Source organism: Triturus cristatus, chromosome 1_1, assembly GCF_964204655.1.
Source record: "Triturus cristatus chromosome 1_1, aTriCri1.1, whole genome shotgun sequence".
NCBI classification, from domain to species: Eukaryota; Metazoa; Chordata; class Amphibia; order Caudata; family Salamandridae; genus Triturus; species Triturus cristatus.
Genome location: NC_140579.1, coordinates 142,236,884 through 142,255,965, shown reverse-complemented (window position 1 = coordinate 142,255,965; position 19,082 = coordinate 142,236,884). Strand labels below are relative to the sequence as shown.

The 19,082-nt window shown below is 45.3% G+C and overlaps 1 protein-coding gene across 3 annotated transcripts in view; it reads left to right on the top strand.

Moving 5' to 3' along the window:
- The window catches only part of DAXX (death domain associated protein), a 414,322-nt gene that overhangs the window by 10,869 nt on the left and 384,371 nt on the right, over positions 1-19,082 (top strand). For all 3 annotated transcript variants that reach the window (XM_085622370.1, XM_085622434.1, XM_085622515.1), the window contains exon 3: positions 2,241-3,126. In XM_085622370.1, the coding sequence (XP_085478496.1) occupies positions 2,241-3,126 (886 nt within the window). The remainder of the gene's footprint in view (positions 1-2,240; positions 3,127-19,082) is intronic.

Below are 19,082 nucleotides of genomic sequence, written 5' to 3'. Positions count from 1 at the left end.
TGTTTTTGTTTTTAAACATTTAAAGAAACGGCATTGTCATGAGCAATGCCAATAGCTCTAACTTTAACAATGCCGAGACCGTTGCATTGTAAATGCTTGTTTAGGTCTCGTCTGACCCAGCGCATGCGCTGGTCTGGCGAGACTTTTTGAGAGGGCTCCAAAAAGTGCTACCAGGCCAGCCTAGAGCTACAGTGCATGTGCGCGGGCGCCGCGCTTTACCGCGATTACTTTCGCGGCCGCTTTGATGTTTGATCGCGATCACTTTCGTGGCCGCGCGGCCGCTTGTTATCTTATGTAATGTAAGCCATGCCCTTGGTTATATTAGCCACGTCCCTTTGAAATAACCCCCAGTTTTTTCATCCCACTTACGGCCCTGGCATGCTTGTTTGTTATTTGACAACATGTATTCCCGTTATTGGAGCGTTTTTAGCCCCATTGTCACTGAAGGGAAATTAAATCGTTGTGTGTGCAAAACTGTTTATTACCGGTTTCCCTTTTAAACAAGAATTTTGCGACAAGTATCAGAGCGCTTTACCCGAGCAGGACGTGCGTTACATAATGCCACCTTTATTTATTAAAATATATATGGGGGAGGGCAGTAAGCCATTTGCCCCTAATCACAGGGTGTTGACCGTTATCTCTGAAAGTTAACCCAGCTCCCTTGATCCGATAGTGGAGGTCGACCGCCTAGCCCTTAGGCCACCTCCTGTTCCTGCATCTTTATTCCCCTTCCTTCCTGCATCTTCCTGTCCGACTATCATCTGCCTTCTCTCCCCCTCCTGGCATGCTTGTGTCGTTGTTTGACAATATGAATTCACGCTATTGGTGCGTTTTCAGCCCCATCGTCACTGAAGGGAAATCGTTGTGTGCGCAACCCCGTTATTACTAGTTTCGCTTTTAACCTGAATTTTTGCAACAGGTATCAGAGCGCTTTAAATGGGGCACAAATTGCGTTACATAAAGCCACATTTATTTATTTTAATATAGGGGGAGATTACGCGACTTACCCAGAATCACAGGGTATTGCCGGTTATCTCTGAAGCTTAACCCACTACCCTGGATCCTCTAGTTGAGATCATCCCGTCCCGCGCTGAACATTAAAACGAAATTACACCATTTACGAGAAAAGACAGTTCCTGCTTGTTTATAACTTCGGCTCCGAGAGCTGTATTGAAGACTCTCCAGAGTCTTATTACGCCCTCGCCTCTTCCTGTTAATCTGTTAGTGCAAGAGTTTCTTCTCTCCCACTCCTTGTGCTTGTCCCCCCTTCCCCTCCGACCCCTCTGCCCCAGTGGGCCTCTCCTTCCAAGCATGTGGCTCTGCCTCTCTCGTCTGTCCATCGAAGTGTGCTCTACTGCCTGAGCTTTAACTATTAAGTGTAACTGAAGCCTGCACTACGCTTGCGTTTTTATTCTTAAATGTAAGCGAAGCTTGCAGTACTGCATCGCTTCATCTCAGCACCCCACGCCGACCATAATTACAGGCACGGGGGACAATGTGCCATAACCGACCCACTCCATTGCTATCCGCAAAACTTCATCCTGCGCTGCCTGGTTCCCCTGCCTTACCCTTAGAATTATTTAAGGAGGTCAGTCACTCCACTACAGTCCTCCGTTCTACCAACTGAGCTAGATAAAGCTCGTATAAACAAGCATTGGCATAGCCAATAGGTCTCACTTTTGGGACCTTATAAGTATTTAGTTATGCAGCACAATATCCTTGGTGCAACAACAACTGTTGCAACGCAAAACACTTATAAGGTCCCAAAGGCGAGACCTATTGGCTTTGCCAATGCTTGTTGTATGTCTGTTGCTGGTAAGTAAGGGCATGTATGCAGTAGAACGTGTTGCGCGTTTGCACCTGTGTTGTATTGGTTGTCTGCCAGCCTCTATTACGCAGCGATTTCTAGGTTGTAATGTGGTTCCAGAAGTTGGAAGCTCTTCTATTATTCCCTCTCTATGCTCTTTTGCACTATTGTAAAACTGTTAATGTTTGTGGTAAGTGGTAAGGTGGTTTCCACGGAGGAAATTCTCAGGTGCCTTGATGTGGTGGAAAGTTGGAGGGGGTTTAGCACATGGCCTACGGATAGTCCTGCATTGATTGATGCATGGGAGATTGAAGGTTCAGCCCATTGAGTGGCTTGTTTTGGGATATTTGAGGGAGTTATAGAATTGGCAGCAGATAGGTTTGTTCTGAAACTATCCTTTGAAACACTCATGTTGTTTTCTTTCTGTGTTTAGTTTATGGACCTTTGTGGAAATGAGACTACTGAACATCCCGAGGTCATGTCTTTCTTACTGGGACGTTATCAAAAGGCCAGCCCAGCCTTCCTGGCCTCAACTGAGTTCCGTAACGTGATTGGCCGTTGCCTTACTCGAGTCCAGAACAAGAAAAGTAAGGTATATGTTTACATCAATGAGCTCTGCACTGTACTGAAGTCCAATTCGGAGAAGAAGAAGGTAGCACTCAGCAGTGCTCCTGCCCCTGCATCAAAGCAAAAGCAGTCCCAGCAGCTTCAAAGCCACCCCCTGGCCGATTGCTCTGCCACAGAAACCACTGATGGCCTTGAGCAAGAGGAGAACCAGGAGGCTAAAGAGAATGCTGGTGCAGAATCCATGGAAGATGGTGAGCATCACAGAGCCTCCAAACGACAGATTCGCTACTTGGAGAACCTTCTGTCTGTTTACACCACAGAGATTCGTAGGCTCCAGGAGAAGGAGTTGGATCTTACGCAGCTGGATGATGAGGACTCTATTTATATCCAGGAGAACCGGCTGAAGCGGAAAATGATCCGAATTTTTGAAAAGCTTTGTGATTTGAAAAGCTGCTGCAGCCTTACTGGCCGGGTCATTGAACAGCGCATACCATACCGTGGAACGCGCTACCCTGAGGTCAACCGCCGCATCCAGAAGTTCATCAACAAACCAGACAACTTCCCTGACTATGGCGATATCCTCAAGGTCATTGAAAAGGCAAACCTCCGTCACAGCTTGGATTTGACTAAACGGCAAATGCAGAGCATGGCTGCCGATGCCTTCCGTGAAGTGGGCAACCGGCTGCAGGAACGGCGACACCTTGACATGGTGTACAACTTTGGAAGTCATCTAACGGACCAGTACAAGGCTGGTGAGTAGAATTTGCTCCATGGCAGGTTTATTCCTTTACCTTTATCATTATACAATATTAACATAGATACTATGGTTTGTCTTCTCAGTCCTAGCATATGTTTTCTGCTGGCCCATCCTGATTTCTATAGTTCTCATCCACTATTTGTGTACCTTTTGCTTTATGCCTATTTTTTGGTTTGCTTCCTCTCTTCTGTTTCTGCTTGTCAGTTTGTGGTGCTTTGTCTGGTCCACTTCTGTTAACCACTTCCTTAACTTGTGGGTGTCACTTGCTCTTCCTCTTGTTTGTGCCACTCCCTTCTGTTTCTTGAGCTTTCTTTCACTGTATTACTCCACATTCTCAAGTCACTCCTTTATGCCTGTCTTCTTAGACCAGCGTAACCCATAAACCATACTGTGATTCGCCTGGTTAGTTTAGCCCACCCTTCTGTATCTTTTGCGTGCATCATATATGTAGTCTTCTGAACACCTCGTGATTGTTTGAGGACAGAATATTTTAGTAAAGACATTTTCTTTTATTGTAAATCCTTTTGTTTAAAGAGAAACATGATTTTTCTTAAAGACAGCATGTTGCTTACTGATAGTCACCTCATGGTAATGTTGTTCTTATGGCTGTCTGATCGAGATCACTGCTCAGGGTTCAGTGCTTGATATGCACAGCACCACTTTCTCTAGAGTCCCAGGATGTCATGGCTGCAGGTGAGGGCATGTCTGTGTGAGAGACCTGGGCTTTGGTACACTACAGGTTTCAAAACCTTGTGTGCCTTCTGACTGTCTACCTCTGCTATTTCCCTCAGCTACGGGTAATGTGGCATTATTTATACATGCTGAGCTGTACTCTATTGTCTCCTGCTCCTCTTTGGCTGGACCATTCGCTTCTGTGCTTTCTTGTTGCTTATTGCAATTTCAGGTTGCTGAATTAGACGTACACTGTCAGCTTGGAGGGCCTGAGAATTCTGCACCCTGATGTGTACTCTGCAATTCTGTCTTGATAGTAGGGATCTTCTGTGACACGTAGTTGTAAAATCCACAAGAGCTAGATCTTACAGCAAAGAGAGTTGCACTTATTAAAATGTCAGTCTTACCTCTTTTTAATTTTTTATTTTCGACTATTCCATGCACTTTATCAAGTTTGTTTTTTTACTAAAATAGAGTCAATGTTTACCACTTTTCTATGGGCAAAGAAATCTTCACGCATTGCACTAAGCACCTTATACGAGAAGGAGGAACAAGGAGGACTAGCGCTTCCAAATCTCAAGGATTACTATTATGCATATTTTGCACAATATTTATCGAGATTTAAGCCTCCCCCACAAGTAAAATTTTTTATTAATAGTTTTATGGATCTTATGCTTAAAGAAAATCAGATTCAATCACCGCTTGCAATTTTTACATCCCCTAAACTGGTTAGGTACAAGTGCCTCCATTGGGTATTCAAAAAACGACAAGCACTGTTTAAGAGATATTCTATCCCGGCCATTACCTCAGGTATTCTATTGGCTGGGATATTCCCCTTAGCCTGGATCGTATCCTCTACCAAACTTACGTTAAAATGGGCTATGATAGGATTCCGCCAAGTAGGTGATTTTCTGCAAAATGGTCAATGGTTATCTAAGCATAAAATTTTACAACGAGCTCCGAATGATTTTATTCTATTGGGATCTTATAACATGTTCTACAAATTCTTCTCAGATTTAGATATTTCCCAATTGAATAGGTCAAGCTAGTTAGTCAATGATCTACTATTTGTAGCATCTGACAGGAAACCTGGTGAATGGAAACAATGCTTAACCTCGGTTAAGAGTTTGGATCTTGCACAGAAAGCAATCAAAAAATGGTCTGATCAGGAGGATGTTGAAATTTCTATGAATGTTTGGATGACGATTAATAGATTAAATTTTAACACACTTAGAGGTGCAAATTGGCGTAGGATGCTTTTTTTCAGTAAATGGCTAGTATATCGCACACCTTCTGTTTTGCGGAAAATGTTCCCTAATTCTTCAGCTCATTGTTTCAGATGTATTAGTCACCCGGCAGCTAATTGGACCCATACTATGTTACAGTGCTCAAAAATTCAAACATTTTGGGAAGATGTCTTTGGTTTTCTTGCAATTGAATGTGATTTACAATGTTTAAGATATGATAAACTGATCCTTATTGGTTTTGACCCAGATCTTCTACTCCCAGACCAGATGGTCAAACTGGTATATATCGCAATGGCAGTAGCTAGATCCCTTTTATTACAGAAATGGCGCACAGATTTAGTCCCCTTACTAATGGAATGGGTCAATAAGATGCGGGCGGTTAAGCGAAGCGAACGCATATATGCTATGAGAATAGGGGGGTCTTAAAAAATTCACAAAAATATGGTCTTCCTGTTATGACTAAAAAGTTTTGGGATCCATCATTATCATCATCCTGATATAAATTGGTGTCGCAAGAACCAGTGAGTTTGGAGGTAGGATTGGGTCTAGTTTTATGTACATGGGCATATATCTTTGGGGGATTTTATCGGCGGTTGAGCCCTGGTTTTAGCAATCCTTTCCTAAATCTGGATGTATTTTACTTCTTGTATATGCAATGTGTTTTGAATTTCGTGTTGATATTTTTTATTTTTTCATGTATCAGATGTGTAAAGGTAATTTGCTTTTGGACTTCAATAAAAAAAAAAAAGAGTTCGATCTTACACGAGTTTCTTGCTTGAAAGCTGAAGGGGTTTCGGACTAACGTACCTCATTTTTATTGTCATTGATGCGTTCTTACCGTGCAAGTTGTGGTAGCAGTTGGGAAAGGCCTGACTGAGCCAGTAAGTTTGATTTGACATATTTTGGCCACATATTGTACTCAATTATACACATTTAGATCAATCATCATTATAATTCTAGGTACAGAACTTTATTGGATTTCCCTGCAGTAAAATACTTTATTTTTGTAAAGCACTTGTATATTCTTGGTTCTGACTAGACCATCGCATCATACTAATTACCTTGAAAGAATCCCAAACCACATTAGGGCGATTTTGCTAGGACCAGGTAATTTCTAATTCAACTAATCCAGCAAAGAATCCCACAAACTGGCAAAGGGGATGGAGAAGCTATATATCCTCCAATGCCGCTTTTAGCAAATTTAGGAACCCAGTGAATTGACAGCGGTAGAGCACAGGAATCTTGGGGCTGATGAGCAGGGATCAGCTTCTTTATAGACCAAGCAGAGTATCTATACATTGTCCCTGTGCAGTGCATAGTATCTCAACACGAATGTGTCATTTTATAGGGAGCGGGGGTAATGATTGATGGAGATGGGTCTCCCAGCACTAAGCATGTTGCATGATTCTAGATCAGCGGAATCCTTTGAATAACAGTCAGGTGACCACAGCTAAAGTGAATTAGCATAATCTATTCTCAAGCCAATAATTACTGAGATGGCTCACCTCTTTCCATCATCGTTAACAAAAGACAATCTTCCTAAGTAATTTTAGGTGGTTTGATCACGAAGAAACAAAGGCTGATGATATCTGATTAGGAGATCTTTACTTTCAAACTATTAACTACCTTTTCTGGTGCTACAGATCTACTTTCTCATTCATCCCCGTCTGTTTTCAGTGTGAGGTGGTCACTGCCAATTCTCTTGCAGATGACTCTCACAAACTGTTGAGATTGTACGCCTGACATCAAACCACCGCAAAGTCTCACTAGCTGCTGTTTGTCATTGGCAAACATTTGGAAGTTAAGTTCTCTTGGGTTAATGAGGTCTACCAGCACTCCAACATAGAGGTTAATGAGGTGGGCAGGTGGATCAGAAGCCTGAAGAATTCCATGTTGCTAGGGAACATCCGGGCCATATATGGCTGTAGTGTGTCTGATTGCAGTATTGCTTCAACTCTACAGAGTTTCAGATCTGAAGCGAAACGCGTTGGCTCGTTAGCACCTCAACCCCACATCCATGGCTTGATAAGGTAACCGGTTAAGAATGTGGGTAAACCCATTATATCCTTGGAGGCTTGGGCAATTAAGTAAAGGGTGCCTTTTTTGGAAAAGTATGAAAATCAAGAAATAGAAAGACACAGGAATATCTTATTTCAAAGGTACAACATTTTTTTTTATAATTAATAATATTCGAGAGGGTACAATCAGAAGAAATTAATCCAGCAAGACATCATGAGAGGGTGTACAAATTAACCTGCAAATCATGAGTATACACACCTATTCCAGAATAATTAGAGAAGTAACATATCTAGCAATGCAAAGTACAGTTACTTATGTACAAACATTTTTGGGAAATAGATGAAGTCAGACTATAAACATTTTTGTACCTTTGAAATAAGATATTCCCGGGTCTTTCTATTTCTTGATTGTTCATAATTTTTCCAAATTGATGTATTTGATTGTTCTAAGGCTCAGGATCTAATTTCACTGAACCACCCAGTCCTTTTTGTGTGAAGTATACTAAAAGCCCCCATTTTTCAAGTTGTTCAGCATTAAGACGTTCAACAGGAACAGTTCTTTATGTTGTAGAAGAATGCTTGAAAGAGACTCTTTCCTAATGTTACACAGCACAGACCGTCTTTTGGTCATGATAGGATACTGTCCCTTTACTTTTTCTTTGCCCTTGATGGATCTGGTCCTGGAATCTACACTAGTTTCCTATCTTTAAACTCTTTGAGGAATCGGCTGCTCATTAGACGAATACGAGGGAGTCTTTAGAACTCTGTTCCCTTGTAAGTTGACTTCAGTGGACTCTCGTTATTTGCCTACCATGTCACTGAATCAGAATGGGAGGTGCTGCCTGTGACCATTTCCTAAGTTCTGGCTCCTGGAAGCCATCACTTGTACACATGAAGTGCCTGTAAATAGGCCTTTTCGTATTATGCTCCCAGACTCTCATCTTCCTGCAAAGAACCAGATGATGGAAGGATTGTGTCAGCTGCTTAGGCCATATCAGTGTACACAGGACAATGTTTGAACCTACCCTTTACACTTGGAGTGTCTACTCTGACAAAGTGAGGGAAAGCATGCTTCAAGTTATCTCAGTGATATAATAAGCAGTGGAAAATGAACGTTTTCTTGACTTATATTTAGATCCTGCATCATCTAAATAGAGACCTTCTTCATTTGCTTCTTTCATTGCTGAAAATGCTCATAAAGCTTTGGATAAAGTGAAGTGAGGCACTTCTTCAGACTATTATCAGTGTTAGTGGTGAAACAAGGGCAGGTATCAACTTTGGAAACCCCCGACTCGCACTCTATTTGTCTGGATTTTGACTTAGTACCAGTTTTATTCAAAACTCATGTAGTCCCTCTGATAATGACTCTGATCCAGCAGTGTTTAAAACTATTGGAAGATATTCCTGCTACTTGTAGCTGGAAGGTCACATCTCTAAACATTTCTTGGTAGGTCAAATCTCTAAACAACTCTGAATGTATGCAAAGTGCTGAAGCATTAAATGTTAATTTCTGCTGATTTTCACCGAGTCCTAAGTACTGTCTGTACTCCTTTCCGCACTGGATGACTTCACGATCTCTGGTGGTGGTGGTTTCATGGGATGAGCTCAGCACAGGTAAGATGTAGATGCCCATGGTAAAAAGCTTTTCTGGTCTCTGTTTGGATTCGTACTTGACAGAAATCTTTCTGGCCTGCGGAAAGCAACCGTTCCTGTGCTTCTTAGAGAGACGCTGGAGTCATTTAGGACACCCAAACTCATCTATCCACTGAGATCTCTGCCTTTTATTTAATTAGTTATTTTTAATTTATAAGGCTCAGTCACCGCAGGCATTATGGCACTAGTATAGAAACAACAACCCTGTATCAGATAAAGGGGCAGTCAAGTCTTTTGGGGATTTCCTGAAGACATCCGTATCTGAGATTTGAGTGCAGCATCAGGGAAAGGATGTTCCACAATTGGGCCCCTAGAACTCTGAACTATCTTCCACCACAACAGGCTTTCCTGGTATGCAGAATTGTCAGTAGGGCCTTAAATCCAGATCTCCAGGACCACACTGGATAATGAGGGACAATGAGATCCAGCCAAATTTAGGGCCAGTGTAAAACACAGCCCAATACACAAAGTGCCTTTTGTTACAGTAAACGATAGAAGGCCTTGAACAAGAATTATTAACAGGGAGCGTCTTCTGCCATTGCTTAATACAAAGCCAGCCATGCGGTGGCGCTAAAACACATAGAATACCATGGTGCTGCATTAGATACGTTAGGGGGACTCCATCATGCCTCGCAGTACCGACTACGATGGAGGGAATAAAGCAGGTAAGCTTTTAGCCCGGGTTGATAAACGTGAACAGGCCAGGTGTTGAGTGCTTGAGAATAGGACGGATGGGGCAAGACTAAGAGGGGAAGTGAGCAAATAGCTGAAACTTTCCCCGCTTACTATTCCTCCTTTTGGTCCCCTGGGGTCTCTAGTACGAAGGCAGAGGAGCAGGAGTTACTCCACGACAGACACATGCCTTGTCAATTGCAGGAAGAGAGACTGTTCTTGGGGGGGGGGGGGGGGGGGGGGGGGGGAGACATTAGCTCTGCAGAGATTGGGGCAGCTCTAAGAGATTTGCAATCTGGCTAAGCCATTGGGCCCAATAGTATACTTGAGGAATTGTACAAATTGATGGGCTCCACGTCAATCCCACATTTGCTAACAATGAAAACAAGACAAAGGGAGAATTGCCTAGGGACGAAAGGTTGGCCACAATTGTGGTAATACATGGGGCCAGGAAGCTACCTGTAGGGTGTGCCTCATAAAGGCCCATATCTGTTCTACTTGTGGAAGTTACGGTATTGGCCAAGTTACTGGCAAGATGACTGACTAAGAATATTACGTTAGTCCACCCAGACCAGTAGGGTTACATGTCCCCCCACGGCACCAACCTCATACTCCGATGACTCTATTGGGTGATTGGGCAAATTTAAACATACCAGTACTGGTGCTATCACTAGATGCCAAGATGGCATTTGATATGCTAGAATGACATTACATGTTTGCTGTGCTGTAGAGTCTATGTTAGAGCTCCTAGTTTTTCCAATGGGTTCGGCTCCTTTACGCACGGTCACTGGCCCAGGTCAAGGTGAATAGCAGCTGTTGGAGGTCGTTTCCATTCTCCAGAGGCACACTGCACGGCTACCCTCACCCACCCTTGATGTTTTCCCTTGCCCTCAGGCCTTTGGCGGCCGGTATTCGCCAGGCTCCACTAGTGCGAGGCATGTTAAGGGATGGAATGTAGGGAGATAAAATATCACTATATGCTGATGATATACTCCTGTATGTAACTGACCGGGTGATGACCCTGGCTCAACTAATGCAAATCATAACAATCTTTGATAGATATGCTGGATATACTATCAATTGGCACAAATCCATTCTGTACCCCCTAAAGACTCCATACCTGCATTGGCCGTGGACTGCAAGGCAAAAATTGATTCAACAAGTTTCCAATATTTACGAATGTTACCTCAGACCAGTCCTTTTCCAGCAGCGAAACCGTACACCGGTACTCAGTAGATTGTGGCAAGACATACGTAACTATAACTCGTTTGCAGCGGCCAGGGCGACTGACGCCGGACGCTGGGGATCACGGTTCGATCCCCGGCACTGGTGGTAGGTCAGCCCAGCATCATGTGAATCTGGGCAATAGCTTGCTTAATCTTCCTGAGGGCCCCTTAGCGCCGGGATGCCTACGGGTAGTTGTGCGCTTTACAAATACTGGATTTACATTTACATTTCCACTTTCCCTACTGAAAAAAGTGGCCTTTTTAAAAATGATGTGCTTACCCCGATTTCTATGTGTATTACAAAACACTCCCTATGAGGTGCCCGGTTCCTACTTAAAGGTGATCGATACAGAGGTGGGTATGCTACTGTGGAGGTGGGGGCGCGCTGCGTATAGTGCTGTCCAAACTTACTAGGAGATGGGGAGAGAGCAGTGCCAGACATCCAAAAATATTACTGGGCAGCCCTACTCGCAGTGATCAATGGGTGGATGTTTCTCCCGATGTCGGAGCTTGCTTTTCCAATAAACAGGGCGTCGATTAGGCAACGGAATTAACAGAGAGTGCTATATTGTGCTACAGTGCAAAAAGAATGGCCGGACCCTACTCGGCAGGCCATACAGATCTGGAGATGGGCAATGAAATTCCTAGTAGTGGGGAAAAGTAAGTCAGATGACACCATTGTGGGAGGTCCCAGCCCTACACTCCTTCCAGGGTCAGCTGGGATTTGACAAATGGCACATGGTAGGAATGTCTTGAGTGGGAGACCCTAAAACTGTACTTGCCCACTCACTATTGCGAGTCAATTTCTTTCAGGGTGAGCCAGTTTTCAGGCCTACTTGACTGGCCTGGCGAGTGAGTTCTGCCGCTGTGCTAATCTGAGTTTGCTTCAGCTAGTGCAGTGCCAGTCTCTAGGGGGCAGCAGGGTGAAATTTTATTTGAAAAACACTAGAACTGTGAGAAAGTAAAGGTGTTGATTGGCTGATTGCAACATGGGCTCGGACTGACAAGGCCTATTTACAATCACCCAATTAGATGGCAACTCTTATTTGTGCTCTCCTTCATGTATATAGTGTATAGGCATGTTTACATGCTACTCATTATCTGATTACAATGAGCCACGTCAGGATATATAGCTCGATAAGCATGTAAACTGCTTTGCCAGTCCCTGCATTGGTGTTTCCAGATCTGTGGTGGCAGCAAACTGGCTGGGGACGGTATTGTGCCATATTTCAGCTGTGCCCAACTTTATAATTGGCCACGCTACCTACAGCGGGCCATACACGGCAGCAGCAGGTAAGCTGGCGCAGTTGCTCTCCTCCTGGGAGTTTCTCTGTAGCTGCAGAGGGCATAACTTGGGATGTAGAGCAGAATCGGGATGCTATACCTGTTTTGTTCAAGTTACAAAGGCCATGGGTGGGATGAGCATTCGCAGTGAAACTTTTCAGTGCAGAGGAAATGAAATAGGTGTGGTGGCAGCTACAATCTGGGGAAAATGAGGAATGGCCTGCAGGACTTTCTTCCACACAAGAGAGACGTGAGGCTGAACTGAGAACGAGGATGCTCTTTCAGTTTATTGTGCTCACAGGCATCCGACTGACAGCCAAATCTGAAAGAATTAAAAGAAAACCCTGTTATAGAAGTCCTAGTAATGCCGATGCTTAAGATTACTGGACTTTTCTCCATGTCAGACGAAGCAATGATCCGGTTCAGGGCTTTCCTTTAACAGATCCTTGTTTTCAGGTATTTTCGCTTAATTAGACCAACTGATATGAACCAGGACTACAACTCACACAATGCACTATTAAGCGAAAATTGAGCACAATAATACTACTTACTTGTTGTCGTGGAGTCATGATATTCTTACTGCAGCTGCACATCCAGAGGACCACCTTTGTGGCATTGAGTATCTCAGGATTCCATAATTGCTCCTAATGAACAAAATTAAACACATGCTGGACCTCATTCAGCACACTTGTAGCTTGCTCTATGAACTGAGCCCTTCCTTGCAATAATTGTTTCAAGCCTCGTACATTAGATTCTCTTCCAGGGGATCCTCATCAATAGTCATAAGCACTGAATATTCCCGCCCATGTGCGGGGACCCCGGAAATAATAAAATTATATATGTAAAAAACATACATATATACAGCTCTGTATATGTATAAACATATATCATTTTTTCCAAGCAAATGCAGCTCCCATAAAAGGCTAGGCAATGTAAATATACACATCCAATAACACACATATATATATATATATATATATATATATATATATATATATATATATATATATATATATATATATATATATAAAGGTATAACAATACACCTAAATCTCTTTTTTTTTTTTTTTTTTTAATGAGGTAAACACTCATGAGAAAGCAAAAAATAAAGAGAACAAACTGTGGAAAAACACAGATGTACAACACATTGCCAGCCTGCAGGCTGCATTGCAATATAATACCATAGAGACTAAAAAGCCCTGTACAGGTAAAAACTGGCACCGTGCCTTTAAGGCAGCCCTGACTTCCATATCCCATCATGCCTCAGGGGTGACAGTTAGGTCAGTTGTTCTTTCCGGCTCCTTCAGTCAGGACCCTGGAATTCAGCTCTCTTCTTTTTTGACTCTTTAGTCAAGAATTATTACTACTTTAAGATTTTTTGGACTTCTTCTTAGAACTTCTTTGAGGAAGTCTGTATCCTGTGATTTTCTGACTGACTTTTTTGCTATTTTGTCAGAAAAATGCCTTCTTTATTTGTTCCATGTCCATCTTGTGGAAAAAAGAAGGCGGCTTCAGACACACATGAGGTGTGTATTATCTGTTTGCCGGACTCTCACTCTCCAGCAACATGCCATCATTGTGAAGACCTTTCCAAAAGGACTTTAAAGGAGAGGGAGAGGATTAGGCTGTATGGCCTAGCAGAACGGTCGACGTCGAAGCAGTTGGTCCCTGTTTGCTCCCCATCGACGTCGGGCTCGGCGTCGAAGACTCCAGCGGCGGGATCGTCGCTGAGAGGTGAGGAGTCAAGGGGAAGTCATGCTGCAAAGAGAAAATCGTCGTCGACTTTAGATTCAGCGTCGAAGCGGATGCGTTCGACGTCGACGGCGTCTAAAAGCTCGGCGTCGAGGACTCGGCGCCATAGTTCAACGTCGAGAAAGCATCTGTCGACGTCAAGAAAAGATCGATCGACGTCTGCTCAGAGATATCGTTCGTCGTCGAAAGAAAGACATCGTTCGACGTCGAGGTCGGCGAGACATCATTCGACGTCGCAAGAAGTACGTAGACGATCGCCACAGTCGACGTCGAGACCAAGATCGCCGTCAAGATCAAGATCGCCGTCGAGGAAACATCGTTCGACGGCGAAGAGGCTTTCGACGTCGTCGGAGCATTCGACGTCGAGACAAAAGTCTCCGTCAGGAGTGACGTCGAGGCAAACGCCTCCGTCAGGGCCGACGTCGAGGCAGGAGCCTCCGTCGGAGTCGACGTCGAGGCAGAGGCCTCCGTCGGAGTCGACGTCGAGGCAAAGGCCTCCGTCGGAGTCGACGTCGAGGCAGGTGCCTCCGTCGGAGTCGACGTCGAGGCAGGTGCCTCCGTCCTCACAGGTCTCGAAAGCTTTGGTGAGGTACAGGAAGCCTCCGTCGAAGATAATCTCGACGTCGAGACAAGAAGCTCGGAGCCTCGAAGATTCGAGTCAAAGATCTCCGGTGATAGGCCTATCACCGCCGAGGCAGCCCTCTGTTGAGGGTACGCAGGAGGTGTCACATATTCGCCTCACGATTCGACCAGTCTCAAGGCGGAAATCTCCTCATAGACTGATATATACGACTCCTGAATCACCGCGTCTCATATCTATCTCGCCTTCAGGATCAGAGGGCTCAGGTTCAAGATCAGAATCACCAGAGCTTGTGCATCAATCTCCAGTACCTGCAAGAGAAAGTTCGCAGGAGGAGGACAATGCTGTACCTTAAAGTCCCGTAAGGGAGATGCCTCAGGACCCTGCTATGCCGGACGCAATAAAGGCATCGCTAACAAGAATAAGGGGCGTGGTATTCCCAGCGACACCGATCAGACCAAGATCTCGAGAAAGAGAATCCCGAAGTCACTCTCGAGCACCAAGAAGGCGATCCAGGTCTCCCTCCCGCAGAAGAGAGTCGACCAGATCAGAGAGAAGGCGCCGTAGGACCCCTTCTACCTCCCCTTCTTCCAGATCATCCAAAAGGGATTATTCACCGACACTCTCGGAGACGCCACCCTCTCGGGTATCTCCGGTAGATGATATTTCTACGTTTCAAGAAGTGTTGTGTAGAGGAGCTACAAAATTAAATATCCCTATGCCGGTTCAGGAGACAACTTCATCCATAATTTTTGAAACTCTTCATGAACGCACAGTGTCACGCCCTTTATTGCCGTTAGTCCCCGGTTTGCTACAACCGGTAATGGATATCTTTCTCACACCAGCAACCACCAAAACGGCGCCGGCGAGAATTCTAAAAAAGTACCGTCCAGCTCCGGAGGATCCTCTATTCCTTAAATCGGATCCTCCACCGGACTCTGTCATCACCGCCGCTGCCAGGAAGACACATGCAGTAGCGGGATCTTCAACGGTACCACCAGATAAGGACAGTAAAACACAAGACTCCTGGGGGAGGAAAGTTTGCGGCTCAGCATCCTCAAGCCTTAAGGTGGCGAGTGCCTCGGCGCTTCTGGGGCGCTATGATAGGTCATTATGGGACTCTCTGCAGAGGTTCATTGACAAAGTTCCATCAGAGGACAGACGGGACTTTGAAGAGATTTTGCATGAGGGGAGTCTGGTTTCTAACCAGATCATAAGTGCAGCGGCAGACGGGGCAACACTGGCAGCGCATGAATATGCACATGGAGTCACAGCCAGAAGATCATCCTGGCTTAGATTGACGGCCTTGAAACCGGAAGCGCAGGCAAGAATTTTAAATCTGCCTTTCTCCGGTAGTTCTCTTTTTGGGTCCCATGCAGACGAAGAAATGGCCCGTATGAAAGCAGAGCTGGGGACCATGAAAGCTGTCGGGCTTGAAAAGAGAAAAGAGTTTCGACGCCGCAAGGGAAATGACAGGCGCAGTTACCAACAGAGGGTTCAAACCCCTCATTGGCAAAAGAACCAGGACCAGCAAGGTCAAAAGAAACAGCAATACCAGTCCCGCAAGCCATCCAGGGGACGAGGTAACAACAGGCAGTCTAATGCTGGAAACAAAGCTCCGGGGAAGCAATGAGAAGCCGCTTCCTCCGATGCTGTCCACCGCTCCGGTGGGAGGAAGTGTTGCACATCATCTTCCAGAGTGGCAATCCATCACAAAGGACAAGTGGGTACTGAATATACTGCGTCATGGGTACTCGCTTCGTTTCAAAAGTCACCCCCCATCGATTCCTCCTGTCAATTCATCCCAGCATCTAAAGCAGCTCAGAGAAGAGGTAGCGACGCTACTACTCAAATCTGCAATAGAGAAAGTGCCCATAAACCAGAGAGGAAAGGGAGTTTACTCCAGATACTTTCTCATCCAAAAGAGGAGTGTGAAGGTAGAGTTCAGACCCATTTTAGACCTACGGATACTGAACAAGCACATAAGAAAGGAAAAATTTCGCATGCTGGCGCTCCACCAAATATATCCTCTTCTCCGGATGGGCGATTGGATGTGTTCACTGGACCTTCAGGATGCATATTTCCATATTCCCATCCTAAGGAATCATCGAAAATTTCTCAGGTTTGTGGTAGGCAACTCTCACTATCAGTTCAAAGTCCTCCCTTTTGGCCTGAAGTCAGCGCCTCGAGTATTCACAAAATGCGTGGCCGTAGTAGCGGCTGCTCTGAGACACGCAGGAGTCTTCGTCTATCCCTACCTAGACGACTGGCTAATAAAGGGCTCATCACCACAGAATGTGCGGTCACAGCTGTCGCTATGCCTGAACTTATGTCGCAAGTTGGGTCTCAGAGTGAATGTCAAAAAGTCCAATTTTTCACCAACGCAGAGGATCCACTACCTGGGTGCAACTATAGACTCCGTAGTAGGAAAAGTGTTTCCTTCGGAGGAAAGACAGTCATCCATTATGCTAAAAGGCAGACAGATCATAACCAGCAATCTGTCGTCGGCAAGGCGAATCTCATCTCTGCTAGGGGCCATGGCATCCTGCATCTTCCTAGTGCCCAATGCCAGGCTAAGGATGCGTCCTCTCCAGCAAGATCTCGAGGACAAATGGGATCAAAGGAACTCCCTGTGGGAAGAAAAGGTTTGCCTCTCCTCTGCAGCCTAACAGTCAGTCAAGTGGTGGCTGAAGCCAAGGAATCTACAAGTGGGGATCCCCTTCCATCAAGAACCCCCAACTCAGACCTTAATCACCGACGCATCCCTTCAAGGCTGGGGTGCGCATTTCGGGTCTCTGCAAACTCAGGGACGGTGGTCCAGCAGCGAACAGTTGTACCACATCAACATGCTGGAGCTCAGGGCAGTCCACCTAGCCCTCAAAGCGTTCCTGCCTGCGATCACGACGAGTACCATTCTAGTACAGACTGACAATACCACCACAATGTACTACCTGAACAAGCAGGGGGGGTACTCGATCCAGAACGCTCTCGCTGGAAGCTCAGTCCCTGTGGCACTGGATCCTAGCAAGGAACATCTCATTGAAAGCGGTGCACCTACCAGGAGAACTCAACGTGCAAGCAGACTTGCTCAATCGGCATTTTCAAGAACCAGAGGACTGGGTGATCAACGACGAGGTGTTAGAAGACATCTTCGAGGAATGGGGGCGCCCGCAAGTGGACCTCTTCGCGGACGAGCAAAACACAAAATGCCGAGGCTTCGCCTCAAGATACCATCGACCAGGATCCCTAGGGAATGCCCTTTTGATCAATTGGTCAATGACATTTGTGTACGCTTTTCCGCCTCTCCCACTAATTCCCAAGGTGGTGACCAAGCTACAGAATTCATCTGCCAAGATGATCCTCATAGCACCGGACTGGCCGAGGCAGTGGTGGTACACGGATCTCCTACACATGTCGATCCGCCCCCACAAGCGGCTGCCGTGCAGGCCGGACTTGTTATCCAAGATGCAGGGGAAGATTTACCATCCCAGCCTTCCCTCGCTGAGCTTAACAGCATGGCTCCTGAAGTCCTCCAGTATGGCCATCTGAACCTCCCTCAAGAGTGTATGTCCATACTGAAGGAAGCCAGGAGGCCTTCGACAAGACACTCCTACTTCTGTAAGTGGAAAAGATTTTATATATGGTGTGCTCAGCATCATTATGATCCCACTAAATGCCAGGAGGATGTAATTTTGCCCTATCTTCTACATTTAGCAAGGGCAGGGTTGAAATTTTCATCCATAAAGGTTCACCTAGCAGCCATAACAGCATACAGGCGTTCGCCTTCACAGCAGTCATTTTTTAAAGTGCAGGTAGTGAAGGATTTCTTGCAAGGACTCAAGAAAGTCTATCCCCCTGTTAGACCTCCCTCTCCTTCCTGGGAGCTAAACTTGGTTCTGTCGAAGCTCATGGGTTCGCCTTTTGAACCTATTCATAAGGCTACCCTACAGCACCTCACATGGAAGACAGCATTTTTAATAGCCATCACTTCAGCACGGAGGGTCAGTGAGATACAGGCCCTCTGTTCTAAAGAACCCTACACAATTTTTCATCTAAATAGGGTGGTGATGAGAACTCATCCTTCGTTTCTACCCAAGGTGGTATCGGAATTTCATGTAAACCAAGCCATCTCCTTACCAACCTTTTTTCCCAACCCCTCCTCTCCGGCAGAGAGGGCGTTGCATTCTCTAGATGTCAAAAGGGTCCTAAAATTCTACCTAGATAGGACTAAGAATGTCAGGAAATCTGATCAATTGTTTGTGAACTATGGGGTTGTCCGTATGGGCTTTGCGGCTTCCAAACGTTCCATTGCTAGGTGGATTGTTTCAAGTATTACATTGGCCTACCAACTGGCTCAGAAACCATTGGGGGCGCGCCCTAAAGCGCATTCGACAAGAGGAAAAGCGGCTACCGCGGCTTTTCTCAATAATGTCCCACTCTCCGAGATCTGCAAGGCAGCCACTTGGAGATCTGTCCACACTTTTACCAGGCACTATTGTCTGGATTCGGACACCAGAGCAGACACTCAAGAATGACAAGCCTCCTTGAGGAATCTGTTCCATGCATAATCATTTTCATGATTCTCTTTCTCCATGGGTGATACAACCTTAGTTTCATTTGCCTGCAGGTGGAAGGGGAGCTTGCTACTCTATTCAGTGCTTATGACTATTGATGAGGATCCCCTGGAAGAGAAGGGTAAGTTACTTACCTGTAATCCTAGTTCTCTTCCAGGGGTATCCTCATCAAAGTCATAAGCAACCCACCCACCTCCCCAGGCAAATGAGAAGAAGTGTATTATTCATTATGGAAAGGATATATCTTTGTGTTTAGGACTACGGTCCCGCAAA